This window comes from Rhinopithecus roxellana, chromosome 12 (assembly GCF_007565055.1).
Source record: "Rhinopithecus roxellana isolate Shanxi Qingling chromosome 12, ASM756505v1, whole genome shotgun sequence".
NCBI classification, from domain to species: domain Eukaryota; kingdom Metazoa; phylum Chordata; class Mammalia; order Primates; family Cercopithecidae; genus Rhinopithecus; species Rhinopithecus roxellana.
Window position 1 is genome coordinate 117,051,237 of NC_044560.1, and position 24,777 is coordinate 117,076,013.

Genomic DNA, 24,777 nt, shown 5'->3' on the forward strand with positions numbered 1-24,777 from the left:
GGGATTACAGGTACCCACTACCACACCTGGCTAATTTTTGTATTTTTAGTAGAGATGTGGTTTCACTATGTTGGTCAAGCCGGTCTCAAACTCCTGACCTTATGATCCACCCACCTCGGCCTCCCAGTGTGCTGTGATTACAAGTGTGAGCCACCGCACCTGGGATCCACTAGGAATTATTATTTTTGGAGACAGAGTCTCACTCTCTTGACCAGGCTGGAGTGCAGTGGCACAATCTCAGCTCACTGCAACCTCCGCCTCCTGGGTTCATGCCATTCTCCTGTCTCAGCCTCCTGAGTAGCTGGGACTACAGGCGCCCACCACCACACCCGGCTAATTTTTTGTATTTTTAGTAGAGACAGGGTTTCACCATGTTAGCCAGGATGGTCTCAAACTCCTGACCTCGGGATCCGCCTGCCTCAGCCTCCCAAAGTGCTGGGATTACAGGCTTGAGCCACCGTGCCCGGCCTCCACTATGAATTTTTAATGAACCATGAGAATGCATCTTAGACTAGTGACCTTTCCAGATTCACTATATTTACTTGGTTTTTATTGAGTAGATCTCTCACAAGAAAATAATGAATATGACACTGAAAGGCTTATTACATTCATTATGTTTGTGTAGTTACTCTCCAGTATAAACCCTGTGATGTTCCGGTTTTGATGCTTGGGCAAAAGCCTAAGCATGCACATTCCCTTTATATGGTTTCATCAAAAAAGTTGTTGATGCTTAGTAAGACTATGGCCTGCAGAAAATCTCTATCACATATAATTATATAAAGGCTCTTTAGTATGGATTCTCTGATGTTGATGAATGTTTGAAGTCATAATGGTTTCCCACTCTCAGTGTTTTTGTTTCTCTCAAGTATGAAATTTTGCAATATTGTACAATGTGAGAATTGTACCAGAAGACCTTGCCACTTTCATTACATTTGTTAGGTTTCTCACCAGCAAGAATTCTTGGGAAAATCCTGATCTCAGACTTTTACCTTAAGGCCTTGCCACATTCAATACATTAGTAAAGTTTCTCTCCCCATGGACTAGCTAATGGTTATTAAGCCTTGAACAAAAACTAAAGGCTCTGCTAACATTCATTATACTTGCAAAGTTTTTCTCCAGTATAAATTATTGTATGTGTTGCAAGGCTTTAATGCTGACTGAACACTCTGCCACATTAATTACATTTGTTAGATTTCTCTCTGGCATGAAATCTCTGATGACCTACAAGATATGAACTGTCGCGGAAGAGTTTGCCACATTCATTACATTTGAAAGGTTTCTCTCTGGTATGGATCACATGATGATTAGTAAGGCTTGAATGCACACTGAAAGCTTTGCCACATTCATTACATTTGTAAGGTTTCTCTCCAGCGTGAATTTTCCGATGATGTGCTAGGGATGAGTTTAGACTGAAGACCTTCCCACATTCATTACATTTATAAGGTTTTTCTCCAGTATGAATTCTCCGATGATATGCAAGGTATGAATTTTGACTGAAGACTTTGCCACATTCATTACATTTGTAAGGTTTCTCTCCAGTATGAATTCTGCGATGTTGTACAAGATGTGAATTTTGACTGAATGCTTTGTCACATTCATCACACTTATAAGGTTTCTCACCAGTATGAATTAGCAGATGTTGGGCAAGGTATGAATTGCGACTGAAGACCTTGCCACATTCATTACATTTGTAAGGTTTCTCTCCAGTATGGATTCTCCAGTGATTTGCTAGGGATGACTTGTGGCTGAAGACCTTGCCACATTCGTTACATTTGTAGGGTTTCTCTCCGGTGTGAATTCTCCGATGTTGTGCAAGGTGTGAAATATGATTGAAGACCTTTCCACACTCATTACATTTGTAGGGTTTCTCTCCAGTATGAATGATCAGATGTTGTATAAGGTAGGAATTGCGACTGAACACCTTGCCACATTTGTTACATTTATAAGGTTTTTCTCCAGTATGAATTGTCCGATGTTGTGCAAGGTGTGAAATTTGATGGAATACCTTTCCACATTCATTACATTTATAAGGTTTCTCTCCAGTATGAATTCTTTGATGTTGTGCAAGGTGTGACATTTGATTAAAGACCTTGCCACATTCATTACATTTATATGGTTTCTCTCCAGTATGAATCCTGCGATGCTGTGCAAGGTGTGAAATATTATTGAAGACCTTGCCACATTCGTTACATTTATATGGCTTATCTCCAGTATGAATTCTTCGATGACTTGCAAGGTTTGATTTTTTATTGAAGCTCTTGCCACATATATCACATTTAAGCTGCTTCTCCTCAGTATGGATTATTTGATGTATAGTAAAATGTAAGCCTTGGTGAAAGGACTTGCCACACTCATTACATTTGTAGTGTTCTGTCCCAATGTTTGCTTTCTCTTTGTGTGTGAATAACGAATCCACAAAATTATATTCATATGTATGAGAAACATGGGTTTTGACAGTAGAAGAAATACCTTGGGGTGGGGAAACTAAGGAACTACTGTTGACAGATTTTTCCGTGTGACCATATTCATATATTTTCCTTTCAGCTTGAAATAGCTGCAGTTCTGGTAGGTGTGACTGCAAGTTTAATCCAAGTTGATTTTTAATAGGCTTGTTTTGTGCATCATCCTTTCTACCATGCATGTCTCTTCTACCAATGAGACTTTCCTTATAGGTCACACACACTCGTTTGTAATGTCTTTCATCATGTCTCCACTGACACTGAGAGTCGTGTACATTTTTCTGGGTTTCACTGAAGCAAAAATCTTTTATGTCGTGGCTTTCATGTCTTTCCAACGTTACTGTCTGGAATATTTCTCCTGTATTACTCTCCTTTTTTGTTGGTAATTCCTTGATCTCATATTTAGAAAAAATACCTATAAGATATAAGGAACCCACAGTTTCCAATTAATTACAGATAGTCAATAAATATCTCCTATTGAAATATGTAATATTACACTAATAGTAATACTTACGTTAAAGAAAGTTATAAAACTCCCAATCATGATTTTTAATTTTTTGGAGAACAAAAGGAACAGATATTTTATTTATTTATTTATTTTTTATTTTTTTTTTTTTTTTGAGACGGAGTCTTGCTTAGTCGCCCAGGCTGGAGTGCAGTGGCGCAATCTCGGCTCAATGCAAGGTCCGCCTCCCGGGTTCATGCCATTCTCCTGCCTCAGCCTCCCAAGTAGCTGGGACTACAGGTGCCCGCTGCCACGCCCTGTTAATTTTTGATATTTCTAGTAGAGATGGGGTTTCACCATGTTAGCCAGGATGGTCTCAATCTCCTGACCTTGTGATCTGCCTGCCTCGGCCTCCCAAAGTGCTGGGATTACAGGCGTGAGCCACCATGCCTGACCAGGAACAGATATTTTCTAATAGAGAAAGGGTGACTGTACATAATTCAAACTAACTGCAGAATAGTAGTATAAAGAAAGCTATGATCAACAACTTACATTGCAAAAATTAATTAGGTTAGCTCCCCAAAAAGGAGAATTTTTCCAACATGAAGCCTGGGCATGCTGCAATAGAAGGGAAACATGGCTGTCTAATAACTGAAGAATTTTGGAATTGGGAAATTTATTGACTAAGGTCAGAGAAAACATTCTTTGGAGCAAACTGAAAAATAAAAAGGTATACAACACAACGAAGGCACCCATGTTTGCACTGACCAAAATTAGTCTACTAAGATCCTATTCCCCAATATTATTTTATTGGAAGTGAGGACATTGGGCAACAATTAGACCATGAGGAGGAAGCTCTCATGAACAGGATTAGTGCCTGTATAAGGAAAACCACTAGAGTGTTTGCTTCCTTTCACTCTGACATATGAGACACAGCAAGAAGCTGGCTGGGGCCAGGTGCAGTGGCTCAGGCCTGTAATCTCAGCCAGGGTTGAGGCCTGGGTGGGTGAATCATCTGAGGTCAGGAGTTTGAGACCAGCTTGTCCAACATTATTAAACCCCATCTCTACTAAAAATACAAAAATTAGCAAAACTCCATTAAAAAAAAAAAAAGCAGACTGGGGTAAAATAGAAAGAAGGCACCACCCAGGAAATGTTTTTATGCATCTTGGACTTCACTGCTTACAGATTTATGAGAAATTATTTCCTGCAGTTTAAGGTGTTAAGCATCTCAGTCTACAGTATGTCTTACGGTAGGTTGAGGTGGTTAAGACGTGAAAAGCTCCATCTAGTAAACCTGACAGAGACTGATAAATCTTTTCTTTTTGATTTTTTTTTTTTTTTGTCTTTTTTTTTTTTTTCCTTTTTGTGGAGAACGGGGTCTCGCTGTATTACCCAGGCAGGTCTCGAACTCCTGGGCTCAAGCTATCCTCCCGCCTCTGCCTCCCTGAGAGCTGGGATTACAGGCGTGAGCCACCGCGCCCGGCTTGTTTTGTTTTTGAGACGGAGTCTCGCTCTGTCACCCGGGCTGGAGTGCAGTGGCTGGATCTCAGCTCACTGCAAGCTCCGCCTCCCGGGTTTACGCCATTCTCCTGCCTCAGCCTCCCGAGTAGCTGGGACTACAGGTGCCCGCCACCTCGCCTGGCTAGTTTTTTGTATTTTTTAGTAGAGACAGGGTTTCACCGTGTTAGCCAGGATGGTCTCGATCTCCTGACCTCGTGATCCACCCGTCTCGGCCTCCCAAAGTGTTGGGATTACAGGCTTGAGCCACCGCGCCCGGCCATCTTTTCTTAACTAAAGTAACTTTTCCATCTTCACAAAAACTGTGCAGTATTCCCAGCCATCTACCAACAAACACTAACTTGCCAAAAGAAATTTGGAGTAAATTATTGCTTTTCAAATAAATAGAGTAGGTCCACCAATTTACACTGAAAGTAAGTGAGGTCAATGGTATTTGATCTTGGGCTGCAGACCCAGACATGTTCTTAAAAGTGGACGTAGTATTGACCTGGCAATCCCATTACTGGGTATATACCCTAAGGATTATAAATCATTTTACTGTAAAGACACATGCACATGTATGTTTCTTGCAGCAATAGTTACAATAACAAAGACTTAGAACCAACCCAAATGCCCACCAAGGATAGACTGGTTAAAGAAAATGTGGCACATATATTCCATGGAATGCTATGCAGCCATAAAAAAAGAATGAGACTGGCAGGACACAGTGGCTCACACCTGTAATCCCAGCACTTTGGAAGGCTAAGGTGGGCAGATCACCTGAGGTCAGGAGTTGGAGACCAGCCTGACCAACATGGTGAAACTCCGTCTCTACTAAAAACACAAAATTAGCCAGACAAGGTGGTGCATACCTGTAATTCCAGCTACTTTGGAGGCTGAGGCGGGAGAATCGCTTGAACCCGGGAGGCGGAGGTTGTGGTGAGCCGAGATCATCCCATTGCACTCCAGCCTGGGCAACAAGAGCGAAACTCCATTTCAAAAAAAAAAGAAGGAAAAGAAAAGAAAAAAAAAAAAAGGATGAGATCATGTCCTTTGTAGGGACATGGATGAAGCTGAAAGCCATCATGCTCAGCAAACTAACACAGGAACAGAAAACCAAACACTGCATGTTCTGACTCATAAGTGGTAGTTGAACAATTAGAACACGTGGACACAGGGAGGGAAACAATATACAGCAGGGCCTATCGGGGGTGGGGGGCAAGAGGAGGGAGAACATTGGGAAAAACACCTAATGCATGCAGGGCTTAAAACCTAGATGATGGGTTGATAGGTGCAGCAAATCACCATGGCACATGTATACCTACGTAACAAACCTGCACGTTCTGCACATGTACCCCAGAACCTAAAAGTAAAATTTAGACAGTGGCATGTCAACCATCATACAGAGCAGACATTGGTTCAGGAGAACTTAAAAGTAAAATGTAGACAGTGGCATGTCAACCATCATACAGAGCAGACATTGGTTTAGGCTGTGTCCTGAGAAAGCTGTCCAATGGATAAGCAAGTGTCTTTCCTTGAGAGTAGTGTGGGGACTGAGAGAGTACTGTGGATATTGAGGTGGTCAGAAATACAAAGATTAATATGGTAATAAGTGACAGTAGGCTGGGAGCAGTGGCTCACGCCTGTAATCCCGACACTTTGGGAGGCTCAGGCAGGTGGATAACCTGAAGTCAGGAGTACAAACCCAGCTGGGTCAACATGATGAAACCCTGTCTACTAAAAATACAAAAATTAGCTGGATGTGGAGTTTGGCACCTGTAATCCCAGCTATTGGAAAGGCTGAGGCAGTCGAATGACCTGAATCCAGGAGGAGGAGATAGCAGTGAGCAGAGATCATGCCACTGTACTCCAGCCTGAGCAACAGAGCAAGACTCCATGTGAAAAAATATATAATTATAGTTTATCAGTTAAAATTTTGACCTTAGTAGAAAAGAACTGATTTAATAAAGAGCATAATAATATTGTATCCTTGGCTGGGCACGGTGGCTCACGCCTGTAATCCCAGCACTTTGGGAGGCAGAGGCAGGCAGATAGCGAAGTCAACAGATCGAGAATATCCTGGCCAACATGATAAAACCCGGTCTCCACTAAAAATGAAAACATTAGCCGGGCATGGTGGTGCGTGCTTGTAGTCACAACTACTCGGGAGACTGAGGTGGGAGAATCAATTGAACCTGGGAGGCAGAGGTGTGAGCCGAGATTGTGCCATTGCTTTCCAGTCTGATGACAGAGCAAGACTCCGTCTCAAAGTACCCCATCTTCAACTCTGGGAAAAATTGCAATTGTGCAGCAAAAATGGAAGAGATTTTTTAAAAGTATGATAAGGTGGGAAAGAAGCAGGTTTACATCTCTTATAATGTATCCTATGAAATTTGTCAAACTGAATGACCTATGAATTCTATTTATAGGCACATATTCAACAAATTCAACATACAGATTCAGCACGATTTCAGCTCACCTCTTTCTCCCATGTTGAAGAGATTCTCTTGCCTCAGTCTCCTGACTACAGGCACCCGCCACCACGCCCGACTACTTTTTGTATTAGTAAAAACAGGGTTTTATCATGTTGGCCAGGCTGGTCTCAAACCCCCGACTTCAAGTGTTCTGCTTGCCTCAGCCTCTCAAAGTGATGGGATTACAGGCTTAAGCCACTGCATGTGGCCATTTTTCCTATTTCAAATAGACAACCAGACTATCTGAACAAGTACAGAGGGCTCTGTGCAGTATCCCGGGGCCCCAGATGCAAAGGAGGAGCAGCCCAGATTTTTCCGTCTCCTGATTAGGTGTTCCAAGTACAGGAAATGGGATGGAACCTGAATAGGTCAAGGGGCAGGTGTATCTATAGGGACGGGGCAGTTCTGATCTATAGGGACAGAGAATGGGGCATCAGATGGAATCAAGTACAGAAGGAGAGACCACAGGGGAAAGAGACCCCTTTGACACAGCCCTCCCTGTGCCGCAGAGTCAAGAAACCAAAGAGGTCACAGAAGCCAGATGACAGGGTGCTGTTCATCGGGATAAACACCCTGTCTTTGTCTCTGAGCTGCAGCAGCACCACTAGAGGGCAAAAGGTCAAACTAATACACGTCTAAAGAGCACAGGGCACAGGCGTGGTGGCTCACCCCTGTAATCCCAGCACTTTGGGAGGCTGAGGCAGGCAAATCACCTGAGGTTGGTAGTTCGAGATCAATCTGGCCAACATGGCAAAACCTCGTCGCTATTAAAAATACAAAAATTAGCCAGGTGTGGTGGTGGTGCATACCTGTAAAAAGAAAAGAAGAGAAGAGAAAAAGAGCGAGCAGAGGCATAAGTGGGGCAAAGAAATATGTCCATTCAGAGATCTCAGGATTTAAATGATGCTTTTCCCACAGAATTCTCTCACTTGCAAGAGTTTCCCCACACACTATTTGAAGATGGAGCTTCCACTCTGCCCATCTGACCCCTTACCTGTGTTTACATCTGGAAAACATTCCCAGCCAGACATGGTGGTTCATGCCTGTAACCCCAGTACTTTGGGAGGCCGAGGCAGGTGGATCACAAGGAGACCATCTTGGCCAAACTGGTTAAATCCAGTCTCTACTAAAAATATAAGAATTAGCTGGGCATGGTGGCATGTGCCCGCAGTCCCAACTACTCGGGAGGCTGAGGCAGGAGAATTGCTTGAACCCAAGAGGTGGAGGTTGCAGTGAACTGAGATCATGTCACTGCACTCCAGCCTGGGCAACAGAGTGAGACTCCGTCTCAAAAATAAATAAATAAATAAAAATAAAATAAATAAATCCCACCCATCTGAATTTTTTTTTTTTTTTTTTTTTTTTTTTCGCCATTTTCACTTTACGCTACACAGTCCAGGGCTCTTTGCCTTAGCTCCAACAGGTCAGAAAGAGACTCCTGCTTATAAAAAGTAGGAAACATGACATGTTGGAGCTTTTTTAAAGCCCCAGCCCTACGTTTCTGTAGGAAAGAAGACATTACAGATGGAGCTAAAAAAAATATTTCAAATTCCTCCATTGTGTGCCTTCTTCTGAATCCTTAAAGAGCATTGTAATATGTGGACATCAAGCTCTCTTCCAAGAACTACTGAATCGAAAGCACAAGAGTAGCAAACAGAAATCTGGATATCTTTAAAGTCTGCCATAAGGTTTTTGTTTTTGTTTTTTGAGACAGTCTCGCTCTGTTGCCAGGGTTGGTGTGTTCTCGGCTCACTGCAACCATTGCCTCCCAGGTTCAAGTGATAATCTTCCCTCAGCCTTTCTAGTAGCTGGGATTACAGGCATGTGCCACCACACGACATTTCACCATGTTGGTGAGGCTGGTATCGAACTCATAACCTGAAGTGATCCACAAGCCTTGGCCTCCCAAAGTGCTCGGATTACAGGCATGAGTCACCATGCCTTGCCAGCCATAAGGTTTTAAGCCTACTTTACTTCTGGAAACTCCACTAAACTATCACGAAGAATGCAGAACATCTAAGCAAAGGGCACAGTTAAAGTCCAGATGCTACATCACGAGGCTTTTCATTTTGAAATCAATACAGCTTCCATTTTAGTCAAGCAAGGATGGGGCTCCCTGGAGGCAACTGGAGAAAATACAAAGATACGCAAGGGCACACCCCCACTTCTGGAGGGAAGTTATCCTCACCCAGGGAGACCAGGTTCCTATAATTCTCCAGCATCACGTCTCTGTATAAAGTCCTCTGAGCAGGGTCCAGGCATTTCCACTCCTCCTGAGAGAATTCTATGGCCACATCCCTGAATGTCAATAGACCCTGAAATGAAAACACATTTTAACCAAATGGTTATGGGAGGAGTTCTTATCTTTACAGAAGTGAGAAGAGGAGAGCGGTGACAACAAGGATTTAATTGTAGTGAATGTTCTGACAAATCTGAGTATGGGATTTTTCACAACATGATGTCTTCCCAGTGGTGGTTTATTATACTTTTTGAAGAGGTCATAATACCCTCTCGGTATAAGTTTCTTATGTTTGTGAAGAATACAAGAAACACTCAAATAATAAATGCCTGGTTCCCATTATAGAAATGTTAAAAACTTTTGGCCAGGTAGGGTGGCTCAGACTTGTAATCCCAACACTTTGGGAGGCTGAGGCAGGCGGATCACAAGCTCAGGAGTTTGAGACTAGCCTAGACAATCTGGTGAAACTCTGTCTCTATTTAAAATACAAAAATTAGTTGGACATAGTGGTAGATGCCTGTAATCCCAGCTACTCAGGGGGCTGAGGCAGGAGAATTGCTTGAACCCAGGAGGTAGAGGTTGCAGTGAACCGAGATCGCACAATTGCACTCCAACCTGGGCAACAGAGTAAGACTCTGTCTCAAAAAGAAAATAAAGAAATGTTAGAAATTTTTATTGACACACCAAGTGACACTCAGTATTTAGATGAGATAGAGCATGGGTAATGCCTTCAAAGATGACAATATCCACAGTGAAATGTCAGCCGGGCTCAATGGCTCATACCTGTAATCCCAGCTACACAGGAGGCTGAGGCAGGAGACTTGCTTGATCCTGGGAGGCAGAGGTTGCAGTAATCCAAGATCACATCACTGCACTCCAGCCTGTTCAAAAGAAATTCCATCTCAAAAAATAAAATAAATCAATAAATAAAAAATAAAAAAATTTAGCTGGGCAGAGTGGCAGCCATCTGTGGTTCCAGCTGCTTGGAAGGCTGAGGTGGGAGGATGTCTTTACCCTGAGGGTAGAGGTTGCAGTGAGCTATGATTGCACCACTGACCTTCAGCCTGGGCAACAAAGTGAGGCCCCATCTCAAAATAAAATAAAATACATGAAAACAAAATTACTCAAAGTACAAATGGACATTTTGTATATATATGTCCACAAAATAAAAAAATATATACAGACTCACAAAAAACTAGAGTTGAATGCAAAGGGTTGTCATTTTCCCCAGCTTTCAAAATATAAAAGATTTTCAAAATATGTATGTGTGTGTATATATATATATAAAGGTTTTAAAAATATAAAAAGTAGCAAGTTTTGTTTAACCGAAGAGGAACCTCATCTTGGTGGAAAAGGATACTTTGGCAGTTGAGGGCAGGGGGGGAATCTGTTCAGATCTAAGAAAACAGGAGATAACCCATCCTAGAAGCAATCACTCTTTTAACAGCCTTCCTTGGAGGAATCCTCAGATATCGATAGTAATGCAGGCGAGCACAGAGGCAGTGACTATGACACTCTTTATACAGAGAAAAGTCGCAAAGGACCCACATGTCATTACATGTCATTCAGACAATTTCCAATGCAGGTGTCAAAGAGGAAGGTAGCCATGTTTACTAACATGAGAACATGTAAATTTCACAACCAGCAGGATCAAATATCAGAGTAAAATATTTACTAAAACACAAAGAACAACAACATACACTGGACGTCAGGCCTCTGAGCCCAAGCTGGCATGTATACATCCAGATGGCCTGAGGCAACTGAAAAGTACAAAAGAAGTGAAACAGCTCCTGTCTTAACTGACTGACCAACCTCATGACATTCTTCTGGACAATGAGTCTTATGATCTCCCCACCATGCACCTTGTGACTCCCTCCTCTGCTGACAATAGATAACCACTTTTAACTTAACTTTCCACTGCTTACCCCAGTCCTATAAACTGCCTCTCATCTATCTCCCTTTGCTGACTCCTTTTTCGGACTCAGCCTGGTAAAATAAACAGCCTTGATGCTCACACAAAACCTGTTTGGTGGTCTCTTCACATGGACATGCATGACATTTGGTGAGACCCAGGACAGGAGGACTCCTTCGGGAGACTGACCTCCTGTCCTGGCCCTCACTCCATGAGGAGATCCACCTACGACCTCAAGGTCCTCCGACCAACCAGCCCAAGGATTCAAATCGGGTAAGTGGTCTTTTTACTCTCTTCTCCAACTTTTCTCACTATCCCTCAACCTTTCTCTTCTTTCAATTTCAGCACTGCCTTTCAATCTCTCCCTTCCCTTAATTTCAGTTCCTTTCCTTTTCTGGTAGAGACAGAGGATACATGTTTTATCCATGAACCCAAAACTCCGGCACTGGTCACGGACTTGCGAAGACAGTCTTCCCTTGGTGTTTAATCACTGTGGGGATGCCTGCCTGATTATTCACCCACATTTCAGATTTGTTTGATCACCGCAGGGACACCTGCCTTGATCCTCCACCTTGGTGGCAAGTACCACTGCCTCTGGGCAGCAAGTACCACCCCCCCACTTGTGTCTCTACCCCTTTTCTCTAAACTTACCTTTTTACTATGGGCAACCATTTGCCCTCCATTCCTCCTCCTTCCCCCTTAGCCTGTGTTCTTAAAAACTTGAAACCTCTTCAACTCCCACCTGATCTAAAACCTAAGCATCTTATTTTCTCCTGCAACACTGCCTGGGCCCAATACAAACTTGATAATGGCTCTAAATGGCCAGAGAATGGCACTTTTTATTTCTCCATCCTACAAGGCCTAATTTTTGTCATCAGATGGGCAAATGGTCTGAGGTGCCTTATGTCCAGGCATTTTTTACACTTTGCTCCCTCCCTAGCCTCTGCTCCCAATGTGACTAGTCCCAAATCCTTCTTTCCCTCCTGCTTGTCCCTTCAGTCCCAAACCCAAGTGCTGCTGAGTCTTCTGAATCCTCCTTTTCTGCAGACCCCTCTTTCCCCTCTTCCCCTTCCCAGGCCACTCCTTAGGCTGAATCAAGTCCCAATTCTTCCTCAGCCTCTGCTCTCCCACCCTATAGCCCTGCTGTCACCTCCCCTCCCCACACCCAGTTTGGCTTACAATTTTGTTCTGCAGCAAATACTCCCCCACCTGCCCAACAATTTCCTCTTCAAGAGGTGGCTGGAGCTGAGGGCATCGTCAGAGTGCATGTACCATTTTCTCTATCAGACCTCTCCCAAATTAATCAGTGCTTAGGCCCCTTCTCATCAGACCCCACTAAATATATACAAGAAATCCAGTATTTAACCCAGTACTACAACTTAACCTAGAGTGACTTAAATGTCATCCTAACTTCTACCCTTTCCCCAGATGAGCGAGATAGAGTTTATACCCTAACCCAGTCCCACACTGATACCCACTGTCATCATGAGCAAGACCTTCAAGAAGGCATAAGTATAGTTGCCCAAGATCCCCAGTGGGAATACCAGACAGGCTCGTCAGGTGTAGGTAGGTGAGATTATATGATTTCCTGCCTAGTTGAAGTGCTTAAAAAGGCAGATTTCAAAGCTGTTAATTATGACAAACTTAAAGAAACTACCCAAGGTAAAGATGAAAACCCAGCTCATGGTTCATATGGCAGCAACACTGAGACACTTCACAGCCCTAGACCCTGAAGGGTCAGAAGGCCATCTCATTCTCAATATGCATTTTATCAACCAGTCAGCTCCTGACCTTAGAAAAAAGCTTCAAAAATTGGAATCCATTCTTCAAACCCCACAACAGGAATTAACCTCGTCTTCAAGGCGTGAAATAACAGGAGGCAGCCAAGTGGCAATGCATTTCTGAGTTACAATTACTTGCCTCTGCCATGAGACAAAACTAAGCTGCACCTCCAGCACACAAGAACTTCAAAATGCCTAAGGTGCACACGCCTAAGCTGCAGTGGTCAGGCATTCCTACAGGACCTCCTCCCTCAGGATCCTGCTTCAGGTGCCAGAAATCTGGCCACTGGGCCAGGAATGCCTGCAGCCAGGGATTCCTCCCAAGCTGTGTCCCATCTGTTCAGGGACCCACTGGAAATCAGACTGCCCAGCTCACCCAGCAGCCACTCCTAGAGCCCCTAAAGCTCTGGCCCAGTGCTCTTTGACTCCTTCCCAGATCTGCTCAGCTTAGCAGCTGAAGACTGACACTGCCCCATCACCTCAGAAGCCCCCTGGACCATCAGGGATGCCGAGCTTTGGGTAACTGTCACAGTGGAGCGTAAGTCCATCCCCTGTTTAATTGATACAGGGGCTACTCACTCCACATTACCTTCTTTTCAAGGGCCTGTTTCCCTTGCCTCCATAACTGTTGTGGGTATTGAAGGCTGCTAGACCCTTTAAAACTTCCCAATTTGGTGCCAGCTTGAACAATATTATTTTATGCACTCCTTTGTTATCCCCACCTGCCCAGTTCCCTTATTAGGCTGAGACATTTTAACCAAATTACCTGCTTCCCTGACTGTTCCCGGACTACAGCCACATCTCATTGTCGCCCTTCTTCCCAACCCAAAGCTACCTTCACGTCTTCCTCTTGTCTCCCCTGACATTAACCCACAGGTATGGGACATCTCTACTCCCTCCCTGGCAACCGATCACACACCCATACCTAATCACCCTTACCCTGCTCAACACCAGTATCCCATCCCACAACAGGCTTTAAGGGGATTAAAGCCTGTTATCACTCGCCTTCTACAGCATGAGCTTCTAAAGTCTACAAACTCTCCTTACAATTCCCCCATTTTACCTGTCCAAAAAATGGACAAGTCTTACAGGTTGGTTCAGGATATGGCCTTTTAAACCAAATTGTTTTGCCTATCCACCCTGTGGTGCCCAACCAGTACACTCTTTTGTCCTCAATACCTCCCTCCACAACTCACTATTCCATTCTTGATCTTTTTTTTTTGAGACAGAGTCTGGCTCTGTCGCCCAGGCTGGAGTGCAGTGGTGCAATCTCGGCTCGCTGCAAACTCTGCCTCCCAGGTTCCCGCCATTCTCCTGCCTCAGCCTCCATGAGTAGCTGCAACTACAGGCACCCGCCGCCACGCCTGGCTTATTTTTTGTATTTTTGTTTTTAGTAGAGATGGGGTTTCACTGTGTTAGCCAGGATGGTCTCGATCTCCTGACCTCGTGATCTGCCCATTTCGGCCTCCCAAAGTGCTGGGATTACAGGTGTGAGCCACCGCGCCCGGCCATATTCTTGATCTTAAAGATGCTTTTTTCACTATTCCCCTGCACCCCTCGTCTCAGCCCCTCTTTGCTTTTTCCTGGACTGAACCTGAGACCCACCAGTTACAGCAGCTTATCTGGGCTGTACTGCCACAAAGTTTCCGGGATAGCCCTCATTACTTCAGCCAAGCTCTTTCTCATGATTTACTTTCTTTCCACTCCTCTGCTTCCTACCTTATTCCAAACATTAATCACCTTCTACTCTGTAATCCCTCCTTTGAGTCTTCGCAAAGCTTGGGTTGGGATTTGAGAGATCAGCCGGGCACAGTTGGCAGGGAGAGCATGAGTGTTTTCATGAAGAATTATGCCGAGGTAGGTAATGGATGGGGAAGAAATTTGAGCTTTGGAGGGGGATACCTGATATCCTTTGGAGAAGAAATGTTGAAGGAGCAGGAGGGTATCTTGCTGCAAAGATACTCCCCTCATATTTGGACTCCCCGCAACACAAGCTACTATTCTTGTGGCTGCTCCATTATGCATCTCTCGGCAAAGACCCACTGGAATTCCCCTGGGTAACCTTTCACCTTCTCAATGCTCCTTCACGCTTCATCTCCAAAGCCCAACTACACATATCACTGAAACAACTGGGGCCTTCCAGCTCTATATTACAGATAAGCCCTCTATCAATACTGGCAAACTTGAAAACATTAGCAGTTACTATTGCTTAGGAGAACATTTACCCTGTATTTCACTCCATCCTTGGCTACCTTCCCCTTCCTCTTCAGACTCTCCTCCCAGGGCCTCTTCTTGTTTACTTATACCCAGCCCCATAAATAACAGTGAAATGTTGCTCGCAGACACTTGACACTTTCTCAAACACCATGAAAATTGAACCTCCCCCTCTATACAATTACCCCATCAGTCCCCATTACAAACTCTGATGGCTGCCGCCCTAGCTGGATCCCTAGGAGTCCGGGTACAAGACACCTCTTTTAGTCCTCATCTTTTCACTTTGTATTTCCAGTTTTGCATTGCACAAGACCTTCTGTGGCTCCTCCACTTACATGTGTCTACCTGCTAATTGGACAGGCACAGGTACACTTGTTTTTCTTATTCCCAAAATTCAATTTGCAAATGGGACTGAACAACTTCCTGTCCTGCTCATGACACCAACCAGACAAAAAAAGAGTTATTCCTCTAATCCCTCTACTTGTAGCGTTAGGACTTTGTGCTTCCAAAGTTAGGACTTTGCCCTTGGAGCTGGAATGGCAGGCATTTCAATTTCTGTCACGACCTTCCATAGCCTTTCAAATGACATTTCTACTAGCATTACAGATATATCACAAACTTTATCATTCCTTCAGGCCAAGTCGACTCTTAGCCGCAGCTGTCCTCCAAAATCTCTGAGGCCTCGACTTACTGCTGAAAAAGGAGGACTCTGTATATTTGTAAATGAAGAGTATTGTTTTCACCTAAATCAGTCTGGCCTGGTATATGACAACGTAAAACTCAAGGATAGAGTTCAAAAACTTGCCAACCAGGCAAATAATTACTCTGGACCCACCTGGACACTTTCTGAGTGTCTTGGCTGCTCCCTATTCTTAGTCCCCTGGTACCTGTTTTTCTCCTTCTTTTATTCAGGCCTTGTGTCTTCCATTTCGTTTCTCAATTCATTCAAAACCGCATTCAGACCATCACCGATCATTCTATACAACAAATGCTACTTAATTTAACAACCCCACAGTACCATCCTCTGCACCAAGATCTCCCCACAGCCTAAATCCCTATTCCTTGTAACTCATTATAAATGTTTCCTTAAGGTGCCCATGCAGCCCCTAATCCCGCTTGAAGCAACCCTGAGAAACATCACCCATTATCTCTCCATACCACCCCCCAAAATTTTTGCCACCCCAACACTTCACCACTGTTTTATTTTTCTTAATAATGTAAGAAGAGAGGAATGTCAGGCCTCTGAGCCCAAGACTGCATGTATACGTCCAGATGGCCTGAGGCAACCAAAAAGTACAAAAGTGAAACAGCTCCTGTCTTAACTGATTGACCAACCTTATGACATTCCATAATGACTTGTTCCTGCCTTGCCCCAGCTGATCGATCGATCGACCGACCTCGAGACATTCTTCTTCTAGACAATGAGTCTTATGATCTCCCCACCATGCACCTTGTGACCCACTTCTCTGCTGATAATAGGTAACCACCTTTAACTGTAACTTTCCACTGCTTACCCCAGTCCTATAAAACTGCCCCACCCCTATATCTCCTTTTGTTGACTTCTTTTTCGGACTCAGTCCGCCTGCACCCAGGTGAAATAAACAGTCTTGTTGCTCACACAAAACCTGTTTGATGGTCACTTCACACGGACCAGTGTGACACTGCAGTCTGCTTAAGGGTGGAGGGTGGGAGGAAGGAGAGGCGCAAAAAATATATATATATATTTGGGGCTGGGCATGGTGGCTCACACCTGTAATTCCAGCACTTTGGGAGGCCGAGGTGTGTGGATCACCTGAGGTCAGGAGTCCAAGACCAGCCTGGCCAATGTGGCGAAACCCTGTGTCTACTAAAAATACAAAAATTAGCCAGGCATGGTGGCAGGCACCTGTAATCCCAGCTACTTAGGAGGCTGAAGCAGGAGAATCCCTTGAACTTGGGAGGTAGAAGTTGCAATGAACTGATACCATGCTAGTATACTCTGGCCTGAGCAAGAAGAGCAAAACTCAGTCTCAAAAAAATAAATAACTATTGGGTGCTGGGCTTAATGCCAAAGTGATGAAATCCTCTACAACAAAACCCCAATGACACGAGTTTACCTGTGTAACAAACCTTCACATGTAGTGCCAAACCTAAAGTAAAAACATGAATATAATGTTTTATAAATTTACTGCTGATTTTTTTCTGAAGTCTCATAACGATGCAGAAATACACATATACGAGACTTGCTCTGACACATGGCACAGAATTGACAGTAGCGGCTCCCCAGTGAGGTTGGAAAGAGGGTGGAGGACGTGACAGGGAAGGGAGATGCTTTATGGCCAAGGGCCTAAGATGCAGCTTTGCTTAGAGTTTTACCACAAAACAAATATATTCATTGGCCTGGTGTGGTGGCTCATGCCTGTAATCCCAGCACTTTGGAAGGCCTAAGGCAGGCGGATCACCTGAGGTCGGGAGTTCGAGACCAGCCTGGCCAACATGGAGAAACCTCATCTCTTCTAAAAATACACAATTAGCCGGGCGTGGTGACGCATGCCTGTAGTACCAGCTACTCAGGAGGCTGAGGAAGGAGAATCACTTCAATCCAAAAGGTGGAGGTTGCGGTGAGCAAAGATCACGCCATTGCACTCCAGACTGGGCCACAAGAGTGAAACTCTCTCAAAATAAATATATAACAAATACATCATGTGATGTTTAAGTGTAAACATATATATTACTAACAACTGGTGGGGCTGGGCACCGTGGCTCACATCTGTAATCCCAGCACTATAGGAGGCTGAGGCGGAAGGATCACCTGAGGTCAGGAATTCGAGACTAACCTGGCCAACATGATGAAACCCCATGTCTACTAAAAGTACAAAAAGATTAGACAGGTGTGGTGGCACGTGCCTGTAATCTCAGGTACTCGGGAGGCTGAGGCAGGAGAATCACTTGAACTCGGAAGGTGGAGGTTGCAGTAAGCTGAGATCATGCCACTGCACCCCAGCCTGGGTGACAAAGCAAGACTCCATCTCAAAACAATAATAATAATAATAATAATAATAATAATAACAGGTGGAATGAGAATATGGCTCAATCCTCTAGGATACAAAAGTACTTCTCCCATTGTTGAGAAAAATTGTAACTTTTTTTTCCTTGTAAACAGTAGAATTTTATACAAATATAAAGTTTTACACCTTCAAAATTATCACTCCAATAAGACACTTATTCAATTAAATAATCTTAAAAACTATTGTAGCCGGACGCAGTGGCTCAAGCCTGTAATCCCAGCACTTTGGGAGGCCGAGACGGGCGGATCACGAGGTCAGGAGATCGAGACCATCCTGGCTAACCTGGTGAAACCCCGTCTCTACTAAAAAAAAAATACAAAAAACTAGCCAGGCGAGGTGGCGGGCGCCTGTAGTCCCAGCTACTCCGGAGGCTGAGGCAGGAGAATGGCGTAAACCCAGGAGGCGGAGCTTGCAGTGAGCTGAGATCCGCCCACTGCACTCCAGCCTGGGCGACAGAGCGAGACTCTGTCTCAAGAAAAAAAAAAAAACTATTTTAACGATGTACAAATATATTCACAACATAATCTGCTGATTAAGACTTCAACAAAGTTTATAATACCTATAACGGAATTTACAAATGCCTACAATAGTTTCTGGATTGGTTTACAGTTACACAGAATGCTTTAAGCAATACCACTAATACAAATGCATCATTTACAATATCCCCATTATAGCAAGAAAAAATTAGATTCAGAAAATAAAATATCTTTTAGGCATTTATTATGCCAAGTATGTAAATGATTATTCTCATTATGACATGAGAATAATGCTCTTTTGGTGGTAAAAGATCTATTAGTTCAAGTCCACTGAGGGGCTTTCAACCTAGCTATTCTTTCTGTAAAACAAATAGAACAGCAGCAACCTCTGGGTATGCCTTCAACAAACGACAATGATTCCACTTATATGAACTGGGCCTTCAGTAAATGACTTCTTACAAATAAAAATAAGATTTTAGAAAGGAGTTAATACCACTGGCTCTAATCATTTTCACTTGCTTGCATATGTTTAAGACATTCCCCCATGAAGTACATATTAAAAACGAACAATACTGTCTAACTTATACATAAGCCAAAGGGCTCACTCTTACCATGGAAGCAAAATTTACTCCTGAGAATAATCTACAGAAATAATATGTAAACACATAGAGCTTTGAGACAGACGAAGAACATCCTCCTATGTTTTATGGATCAAAATGTGAAGGTCTCCATTACCTATGTAAATGACCACTTTCATTAACTTGGGATATACTGATATTCCACGGCTGTGTGCATACCTATGGAACATGTGCATACCTACACCACAGAATAAATCCTGACAATGTTTCTAGTGCCAGCACATACTTTCTAGCCCCAAATGCTGGAAAGAAAATAAAAACTTAATATGAAAACTACTTTTCCTTTTTATAAATAAAGCTTTTAAGTGGAAAAACAGAGCCAACGCTCCTCGTTGCAACATGGACTAAGCTCTAAAAGGTTCAGAGTCAAGAATCTCTTCAGTTGTTCCCCAATGTAACAAAGCACATAAGTTTTCTCTATTCAGGAAGTCTGATCATCTCGTGTTTTGTCGTAAGAACTGCTTTCCAAAATATGAAGTAGCCATGCTGGTTAAATTCTTTCTGCTGCCCACCTTACACCTGATGTAACCATACAGGTTGGCACCTTGTAGCACCACACCCATGATAACCACCACCAACCACTTTACTCTGAAGGAGAAGAGTGCACTAAAGGCAAATATCACCCACAGCACTGGATAGGCAGTAAGTCCCAACCAAAAGACTCTTGAGTCACCCTCTGACACAGTTTTATTCTCCTGAGAGGACTCCTTTCTAGATTCAAATACCCAGTGGCTCTTTCCCTCTTCATCAATGTGATTCCACCAACGTAGGCCAACCATTAGTCTACCTGTGACATTCTTCACTGCCCAAAAGTCACACGACAACGAGATAATTGTCACCATACAGGTAATAAAGCTGCTGCTGAGCAACTCAGAGCAGACAGACGACTGCACTGACTCCTGCTGCAACATGGCGGCCCCAATTGTAACTATTTTTACCGAAAACACCTGTTTCACAAGCCTCTCCACAGTAACACCACAATCTCCAAGAGCTTAGTGTGCTAACAATGGTTTAAAGAATCTCTAGCAGGCCAGGTGTCGTGGCTCACGCCTGTAATCCCAGCTCCTTGGAAGGCCGAGGCGGGAGGATCATGAGGTCAGGAGATCGAGACCATCCTGTCTAATAGAGTGAAACCCCCATCTCTACTAAATACAAAAAAAAAAAAAAAAAATTAGCCGGGCATGGTGGCGGGTGCCTATAGTCCCAGCTACTCAGGAGGCTGAGGCAGGAGAACGGCATAAACCCGGGAGCCGGAAGTTGCAGTGAGCCAAGATCGCGCCACTGCACTCCAGCCTGGGCAACAGGGTGAGACTCTGTCTCAAAAAAAAAAAAGAAAAAAAGAAAAAAAAAAGAATCTCTAGTTATTATTTAGGTTGATTTCATATTCTTAAAATAATGATGGAATAAAACACCTTGTATCATTCATGTCTGTGTATGACCTTTCCATTCTAATTAGTAAGATTTTTGGAGTCAGGAATAGAGTAACTCACTCAATTACCTACAAATATAGTATAAAATCAGGAAGAAAATATTTCCCCTTATTGGTCTCCTTTTCTAGAATTTACCACATACTTTGTGCCCATTAATAGGTGACTTCCATTGGCAGCTGTTCTACTCCTGGTCCACAGAGAGCTGACAGAGCATCCAGATATGGTCCCTGAACAATCCCTGCTGCCCAACAGCACTGACACCACGGGACCCTCACCCCGTCTCCATCCATGTCTGGGTGTGAGCCCTTCCCAGGACCATGCCCAGAGCCACCTCTTCCCAAGTTCATGTCACTGGGTCACAAGAGATAAAATTTAAGTGAGATGAGAGGGACTGAGGGAAGGCACGGGTGAGTGTGAGCAAACCTGTCAGGCAGGACGCTTCAGACTCAGAGAAGATTCCCAACTCCAAGGCCCAGCGTTGCTGAGAGGAAGGAGACAGAACAATCCACCGAGAATATCATCTCACCTGAGGAGGAGCCATCCCTGACTCCTCTGCTTTCCTCTTCCTCTTCTGGATTTCTTCTTCACGTACCAAGAGTCCTTAGAAGTCAGTCCTGAATGTTAAAAATATGTTGTTTATTGCTCAGAATCAACACACCCCGTCCCTGTAACACAACCACACATACAAAGGAGACCTCACCCTGTGGAAATATGGTCCCCTCTGCTGCCCACTGCACCAGAGACAATAAACTCCTACAGGAAAACTCCCGCACCGTCCTGGAGAAGTCCACACACACGCTGCAGCAATGGGGAGCTTGGCTGAAATGAGCACCTCTTCAGGACACAGACCCAGCCCTGACCAAACCTCACGCAGAGGCTGGGTGCAGTGGCTCGTGCCTGTCATTCCAGCACTCTGGGATGCCGAGGTGGGTGGATCGCTTAATCTCAGGGGTTTGAGATCAGCCTGAGCAACATGGTGAAACCCCATCTTTACCAAAAATGCAAAAATGAATTCAGGCATGATGGTGCATGTCTGTGTGTCTATGGTCCCAGCTACTTTGGAAGCTGAGGTGGGAGAATTGCTTAAGCTCAGGAGTTCGAGACCAGCCTGCCAACATGTTGAAACACTCTGTCTACTAAAAATACAAACATTGGGCCGGTCGCGGTGGCTCACGCCTGTAATCCCAGCACTCTGAAAGGCCAAGGCGGGCGGATTGCTTGACGTCAGGAGTTCGAGACCAGCCTGGCCAACATGGTGAAACCCTGTCTCAACTAAAAATACAAAAAGTAGCTATGCTTGGTGGGTGTCTGTCATCCCAGCTACTTGGGAGGCTGAGGCAAGAGAATCCCAAGAATCTGGGAATCTGAGATTGTGGTGAGCCAAAATCACACCACTGCACTCCAGCCTTTCCCAGGCTGGGAAATTCCATCTAAAACAAACAAACAATCAAAAAACTATGTAGACCAGGTTCGGTGGCTCTTTCCTGTAATCTTAGTACTCTGGGCAGCCAAGGCAGGAGGATACTTTGAGCCCAGGATTTTGAGACCAGCCTGGGAACACAGTGAAACATCATTTCTTTAAAAAAAAAAAAAAAAAAAAAAAAAAAAAAAACAATGAAGGGCTTCTTGGTGGCTCATGACTGTGGTCCCAGCTACTCAGGAAGCTGAGGTAGGAGGATTACTTGAGCCCAGGAGGACCAGGCTGCAGTTAGAGATCATGCCACTGCACTCCAGCCTAGGCAATTGGCCAGATGCTGTCTCTTAATATTAGTTAATTAAGTTAAAAATTATGTGATTGGCCGGGCACGGTGGCTCAAGCCTGTAATCCCAGCACTTTGGGAGGCCGAGACGGGCGGATCACGAGGTCAAGAGATCGAGACCATCCTGGCTAACACGGTGAAACCCTGTCTCTACTAAAAATACAAAAAACTAGCCGGGCGAGGTGGCGGGCGCCTGTAGTCCCAGCTACTCGGGAGGCTGAGGCAGGAGAATGGTGTAAACCCGGGAGGCGAAGCTTGCAGTGAGCTGAGATTCGGCCACTGCACTCCAGCCCGGGAGACAGAGCAAGACTCCGTCTCAAAAAAAAAAAAAAAAAAAATTATGTGACAACAGAAAGGAATTTTTTTTCCCACTTCACTGCCCCACTCCCTACCCCACTCTGGGAAAAGGGAACAGAGTGACTCACAAGTGAATAAGTCACTCCGCTCTGGCTGAATAGGGATTCCAATTGGAAGCTAACCTCTGAGGCCAAGATTTATAAAATGCACATATAGGATTCTTAAAATTCTCAATCTCATCTGTATAATTTAAGCAAGTTTTAAGTTACTAGATTATATACAAAGAAGTCAACATGTCACAACTAATTGTATCCAATGAGCTCACCCACTCATCTAAACCCAAAGTCTCCCACCCCTTTTTTTCTTTTGAGACAGGTCTTGCTCTGTTGACCAGGCTGGAGTGCAGTGACATGCTCTCGCCTCACTGCAGCCTGGACCTCTGCCTTCAGAGTAGCTGGGACTACAGGTGTGTACCATCATGCCCAGTTAATGCTTTTTTTTTTTTTTTTTTTTTTTTTGGCAGAGATGGGGGTCTCACTATGTGGACCAAGCTGGACTCGAACTCCTAGACTCAAACACTCTTCTTGCCTCAGTCTCCTAAAGTGCTGGGATTATAAGCGTTAGCCACTGCGCCCACCCCTCTTTCTTCATTACTATGCTTCCCTTTCTAATTCTGTACCTATCTCTCATTCTCCCCTTCTCTCTCTAGCTCTTGTTTTCTTTAATTTCCCTGGAATTCTGCTTCCCATTTTGTACCCCTCTCCTCTTCTGCCGTTTATCCCCTTCTTCCCTCCATTCCTTCTCTTCCACCTCTTCTACTCCATCCTCGCAACTTAACTAACTTCTTGCTGCTCCTTCTCCCCAATCGTTCGATCATCCTCAATCTTGATATATTTCCATCTCTTCTCCCATCTCTGTACCTCCTCTGCTCTGTTAAATTCTCTCTTCCCTGTTAGACCTCCCTGTCCCCACTCTCTGGAACCCCAGTCCTCAGGTATCCTCCCTGCTGTGGTTCTCCCTCTGTTCTCCTTGCCACCAGCACCACTCTGCTCTGTCTGCCCGAGCTCCAAATCCCTCCTCCTCTTCCTCACTCTGATGAGCCTTCCTCTTTGCTGCCCCTCTCCCTACATTGCTGTCCTTCATCTCTCTGTACATCTAGCTTTTCTCTACATTTCTCCAGTTGCTTTTCTCCTCCTGCTTTCTTATCGTTTTCTTTTCACTTTTGCTGTCTCTCGGCAAATCCCTCACTCATCCTCTACTTTGCCATCTGTTATGGTCTTTCTCATTCTTCTTTTGTCTGTCTCAGGTTTTCTACTGTTCTGTCTCCTGAAGCCTTTGGCCGACACAATCACGGGAGGGTTTGGAGTAAGACGCCTGCATCCCGGGGGAGCACATTTTCCAGTGGCTGGAGCTGGGCAGGCAAGAACACCCCATATCACAGGACAAGCCCCGGGCACCTCCCCAAGCGGTCTCAGGGGAAGCGGTGACTGCAGAGGGGAGACCTGGGGAACTGCAGGGCCCGGCGCGAGGAGGGACGTGGGGGCGTCTTAAGACAAGGGTGGGGTCTGCAGGATTCCAAGACCAGGCAGAGGACGCGGCCTCCCCGGGGCTGAGGTCCCGGCGCTGCAGCTCCAGTGGCCTACGAAGGCGAGGGTGGGAGGCTCCCAGGGAGGGAATCCAGCTCTCGGGTGAGGACTTTAAAAAGCGCGGGGCGGGAGGAGTCAGAAAATGGTTTTGAGCAGGAAAACTACGCGACAGGAAGTGTAACATTGCCCTACAGCAGAAAGACCGGGCCGGCCCAGCCTCAGGGCGACTTTAAACCCAAAAGGAAGCAATATCCGGACTCTCATGGGAACGTCTCAATTTGTCCTGGGTAAAGGAAGAAGGGCGAGAATTTCCAGGTCTGTAGGGACCCCACGTTTCAGGTATAGAAGCACAGGGGACCTGGTAAGCCCAGACTTAATACAAGAGCGAAACTCACCGCCGCGGTGTGACCTTCACTCCACGAAACCCGCTTCCGGGTTTGCGAGCATCTGCGCACGCAGTACGGAAGCCAGGTCTGGGCGGGGCCCGCGGGGAGGTGGGCAGGGCCTTGAGGAGTAGGG

The 24,777-nt window shown here is 44.8% G+C and overlaps 1 protein-coding gene and 1 pseudogene across 7 annotated transcripts; both read right to left on the reverse strand.

Annotated features, from left to right (window-relative positions):
* Positions 1-528: 528 nt before the first annotated feature.
* Positions 529-24,717, reverse strand: ZNF83 (zinc finger protein 83). 6 transcript variants are annotated; one of them, XM_010376514.2, is made up of 4 exons: positions 24,654-24,717; positions 21,142-21,229; positions 9,067-9,193; positions 529-2,874 (listed from the first exon to the last, which is right to left on the reverse strand). In XM_010376514.2, exons 2-4 carry the CDS (start codon positions 21,154-21,156, stop codon positions 1,175-1,177), a joined length of 1,842 nt encoding a protein of 613 aa, XP_010374816.2. In that variant the 5' UTR covers positions 21,157-21,229; positions 24,654-24,717; the 3' UTR covers positions 529-1,174. The 6 variants fall into 6 exon arrangements, with proteins under 6 accessions (XP_010374816.2, XP_030797938.1, XP_030797936.1 ...); XM_030942078.1 differs by lacking the exon at positions 9,067-9,193 and having other exon boundaries at positions 24,654-24,697; XM_030942076.1 differs by lacking the exons at positions 21,142-21,229; positions 24,654-24,717 and adding an exon at positions 5,277-5,374 and having other exon boundaries at positions 9,067-9,197.
* LOC115900701 lies at positions 19,136-20,219 on the reverse strand (annotated as a pseudogene). Its single transcript, XR_004060367.1, has one exon. The product of XR_004060367.1 is annotated as a Golgi apparatus membrane protein TVP23 homolog B pseudogene (transcript).
* Positions 24,718-24,777: the final 60 nt, after the last annotated feature.

Excerpts from the sequence above, each read along its gene's own strand:
- ZNF83 (XM_010376514.2), bottom strand. Across the intron at positions 2,875-9,066 it reads TAGGAACCTGGTCTCCCTGG|GTATTTTTTCTAAATATGAG; the intron begins GTGAGGATAACT and ends TATATCTTATAG.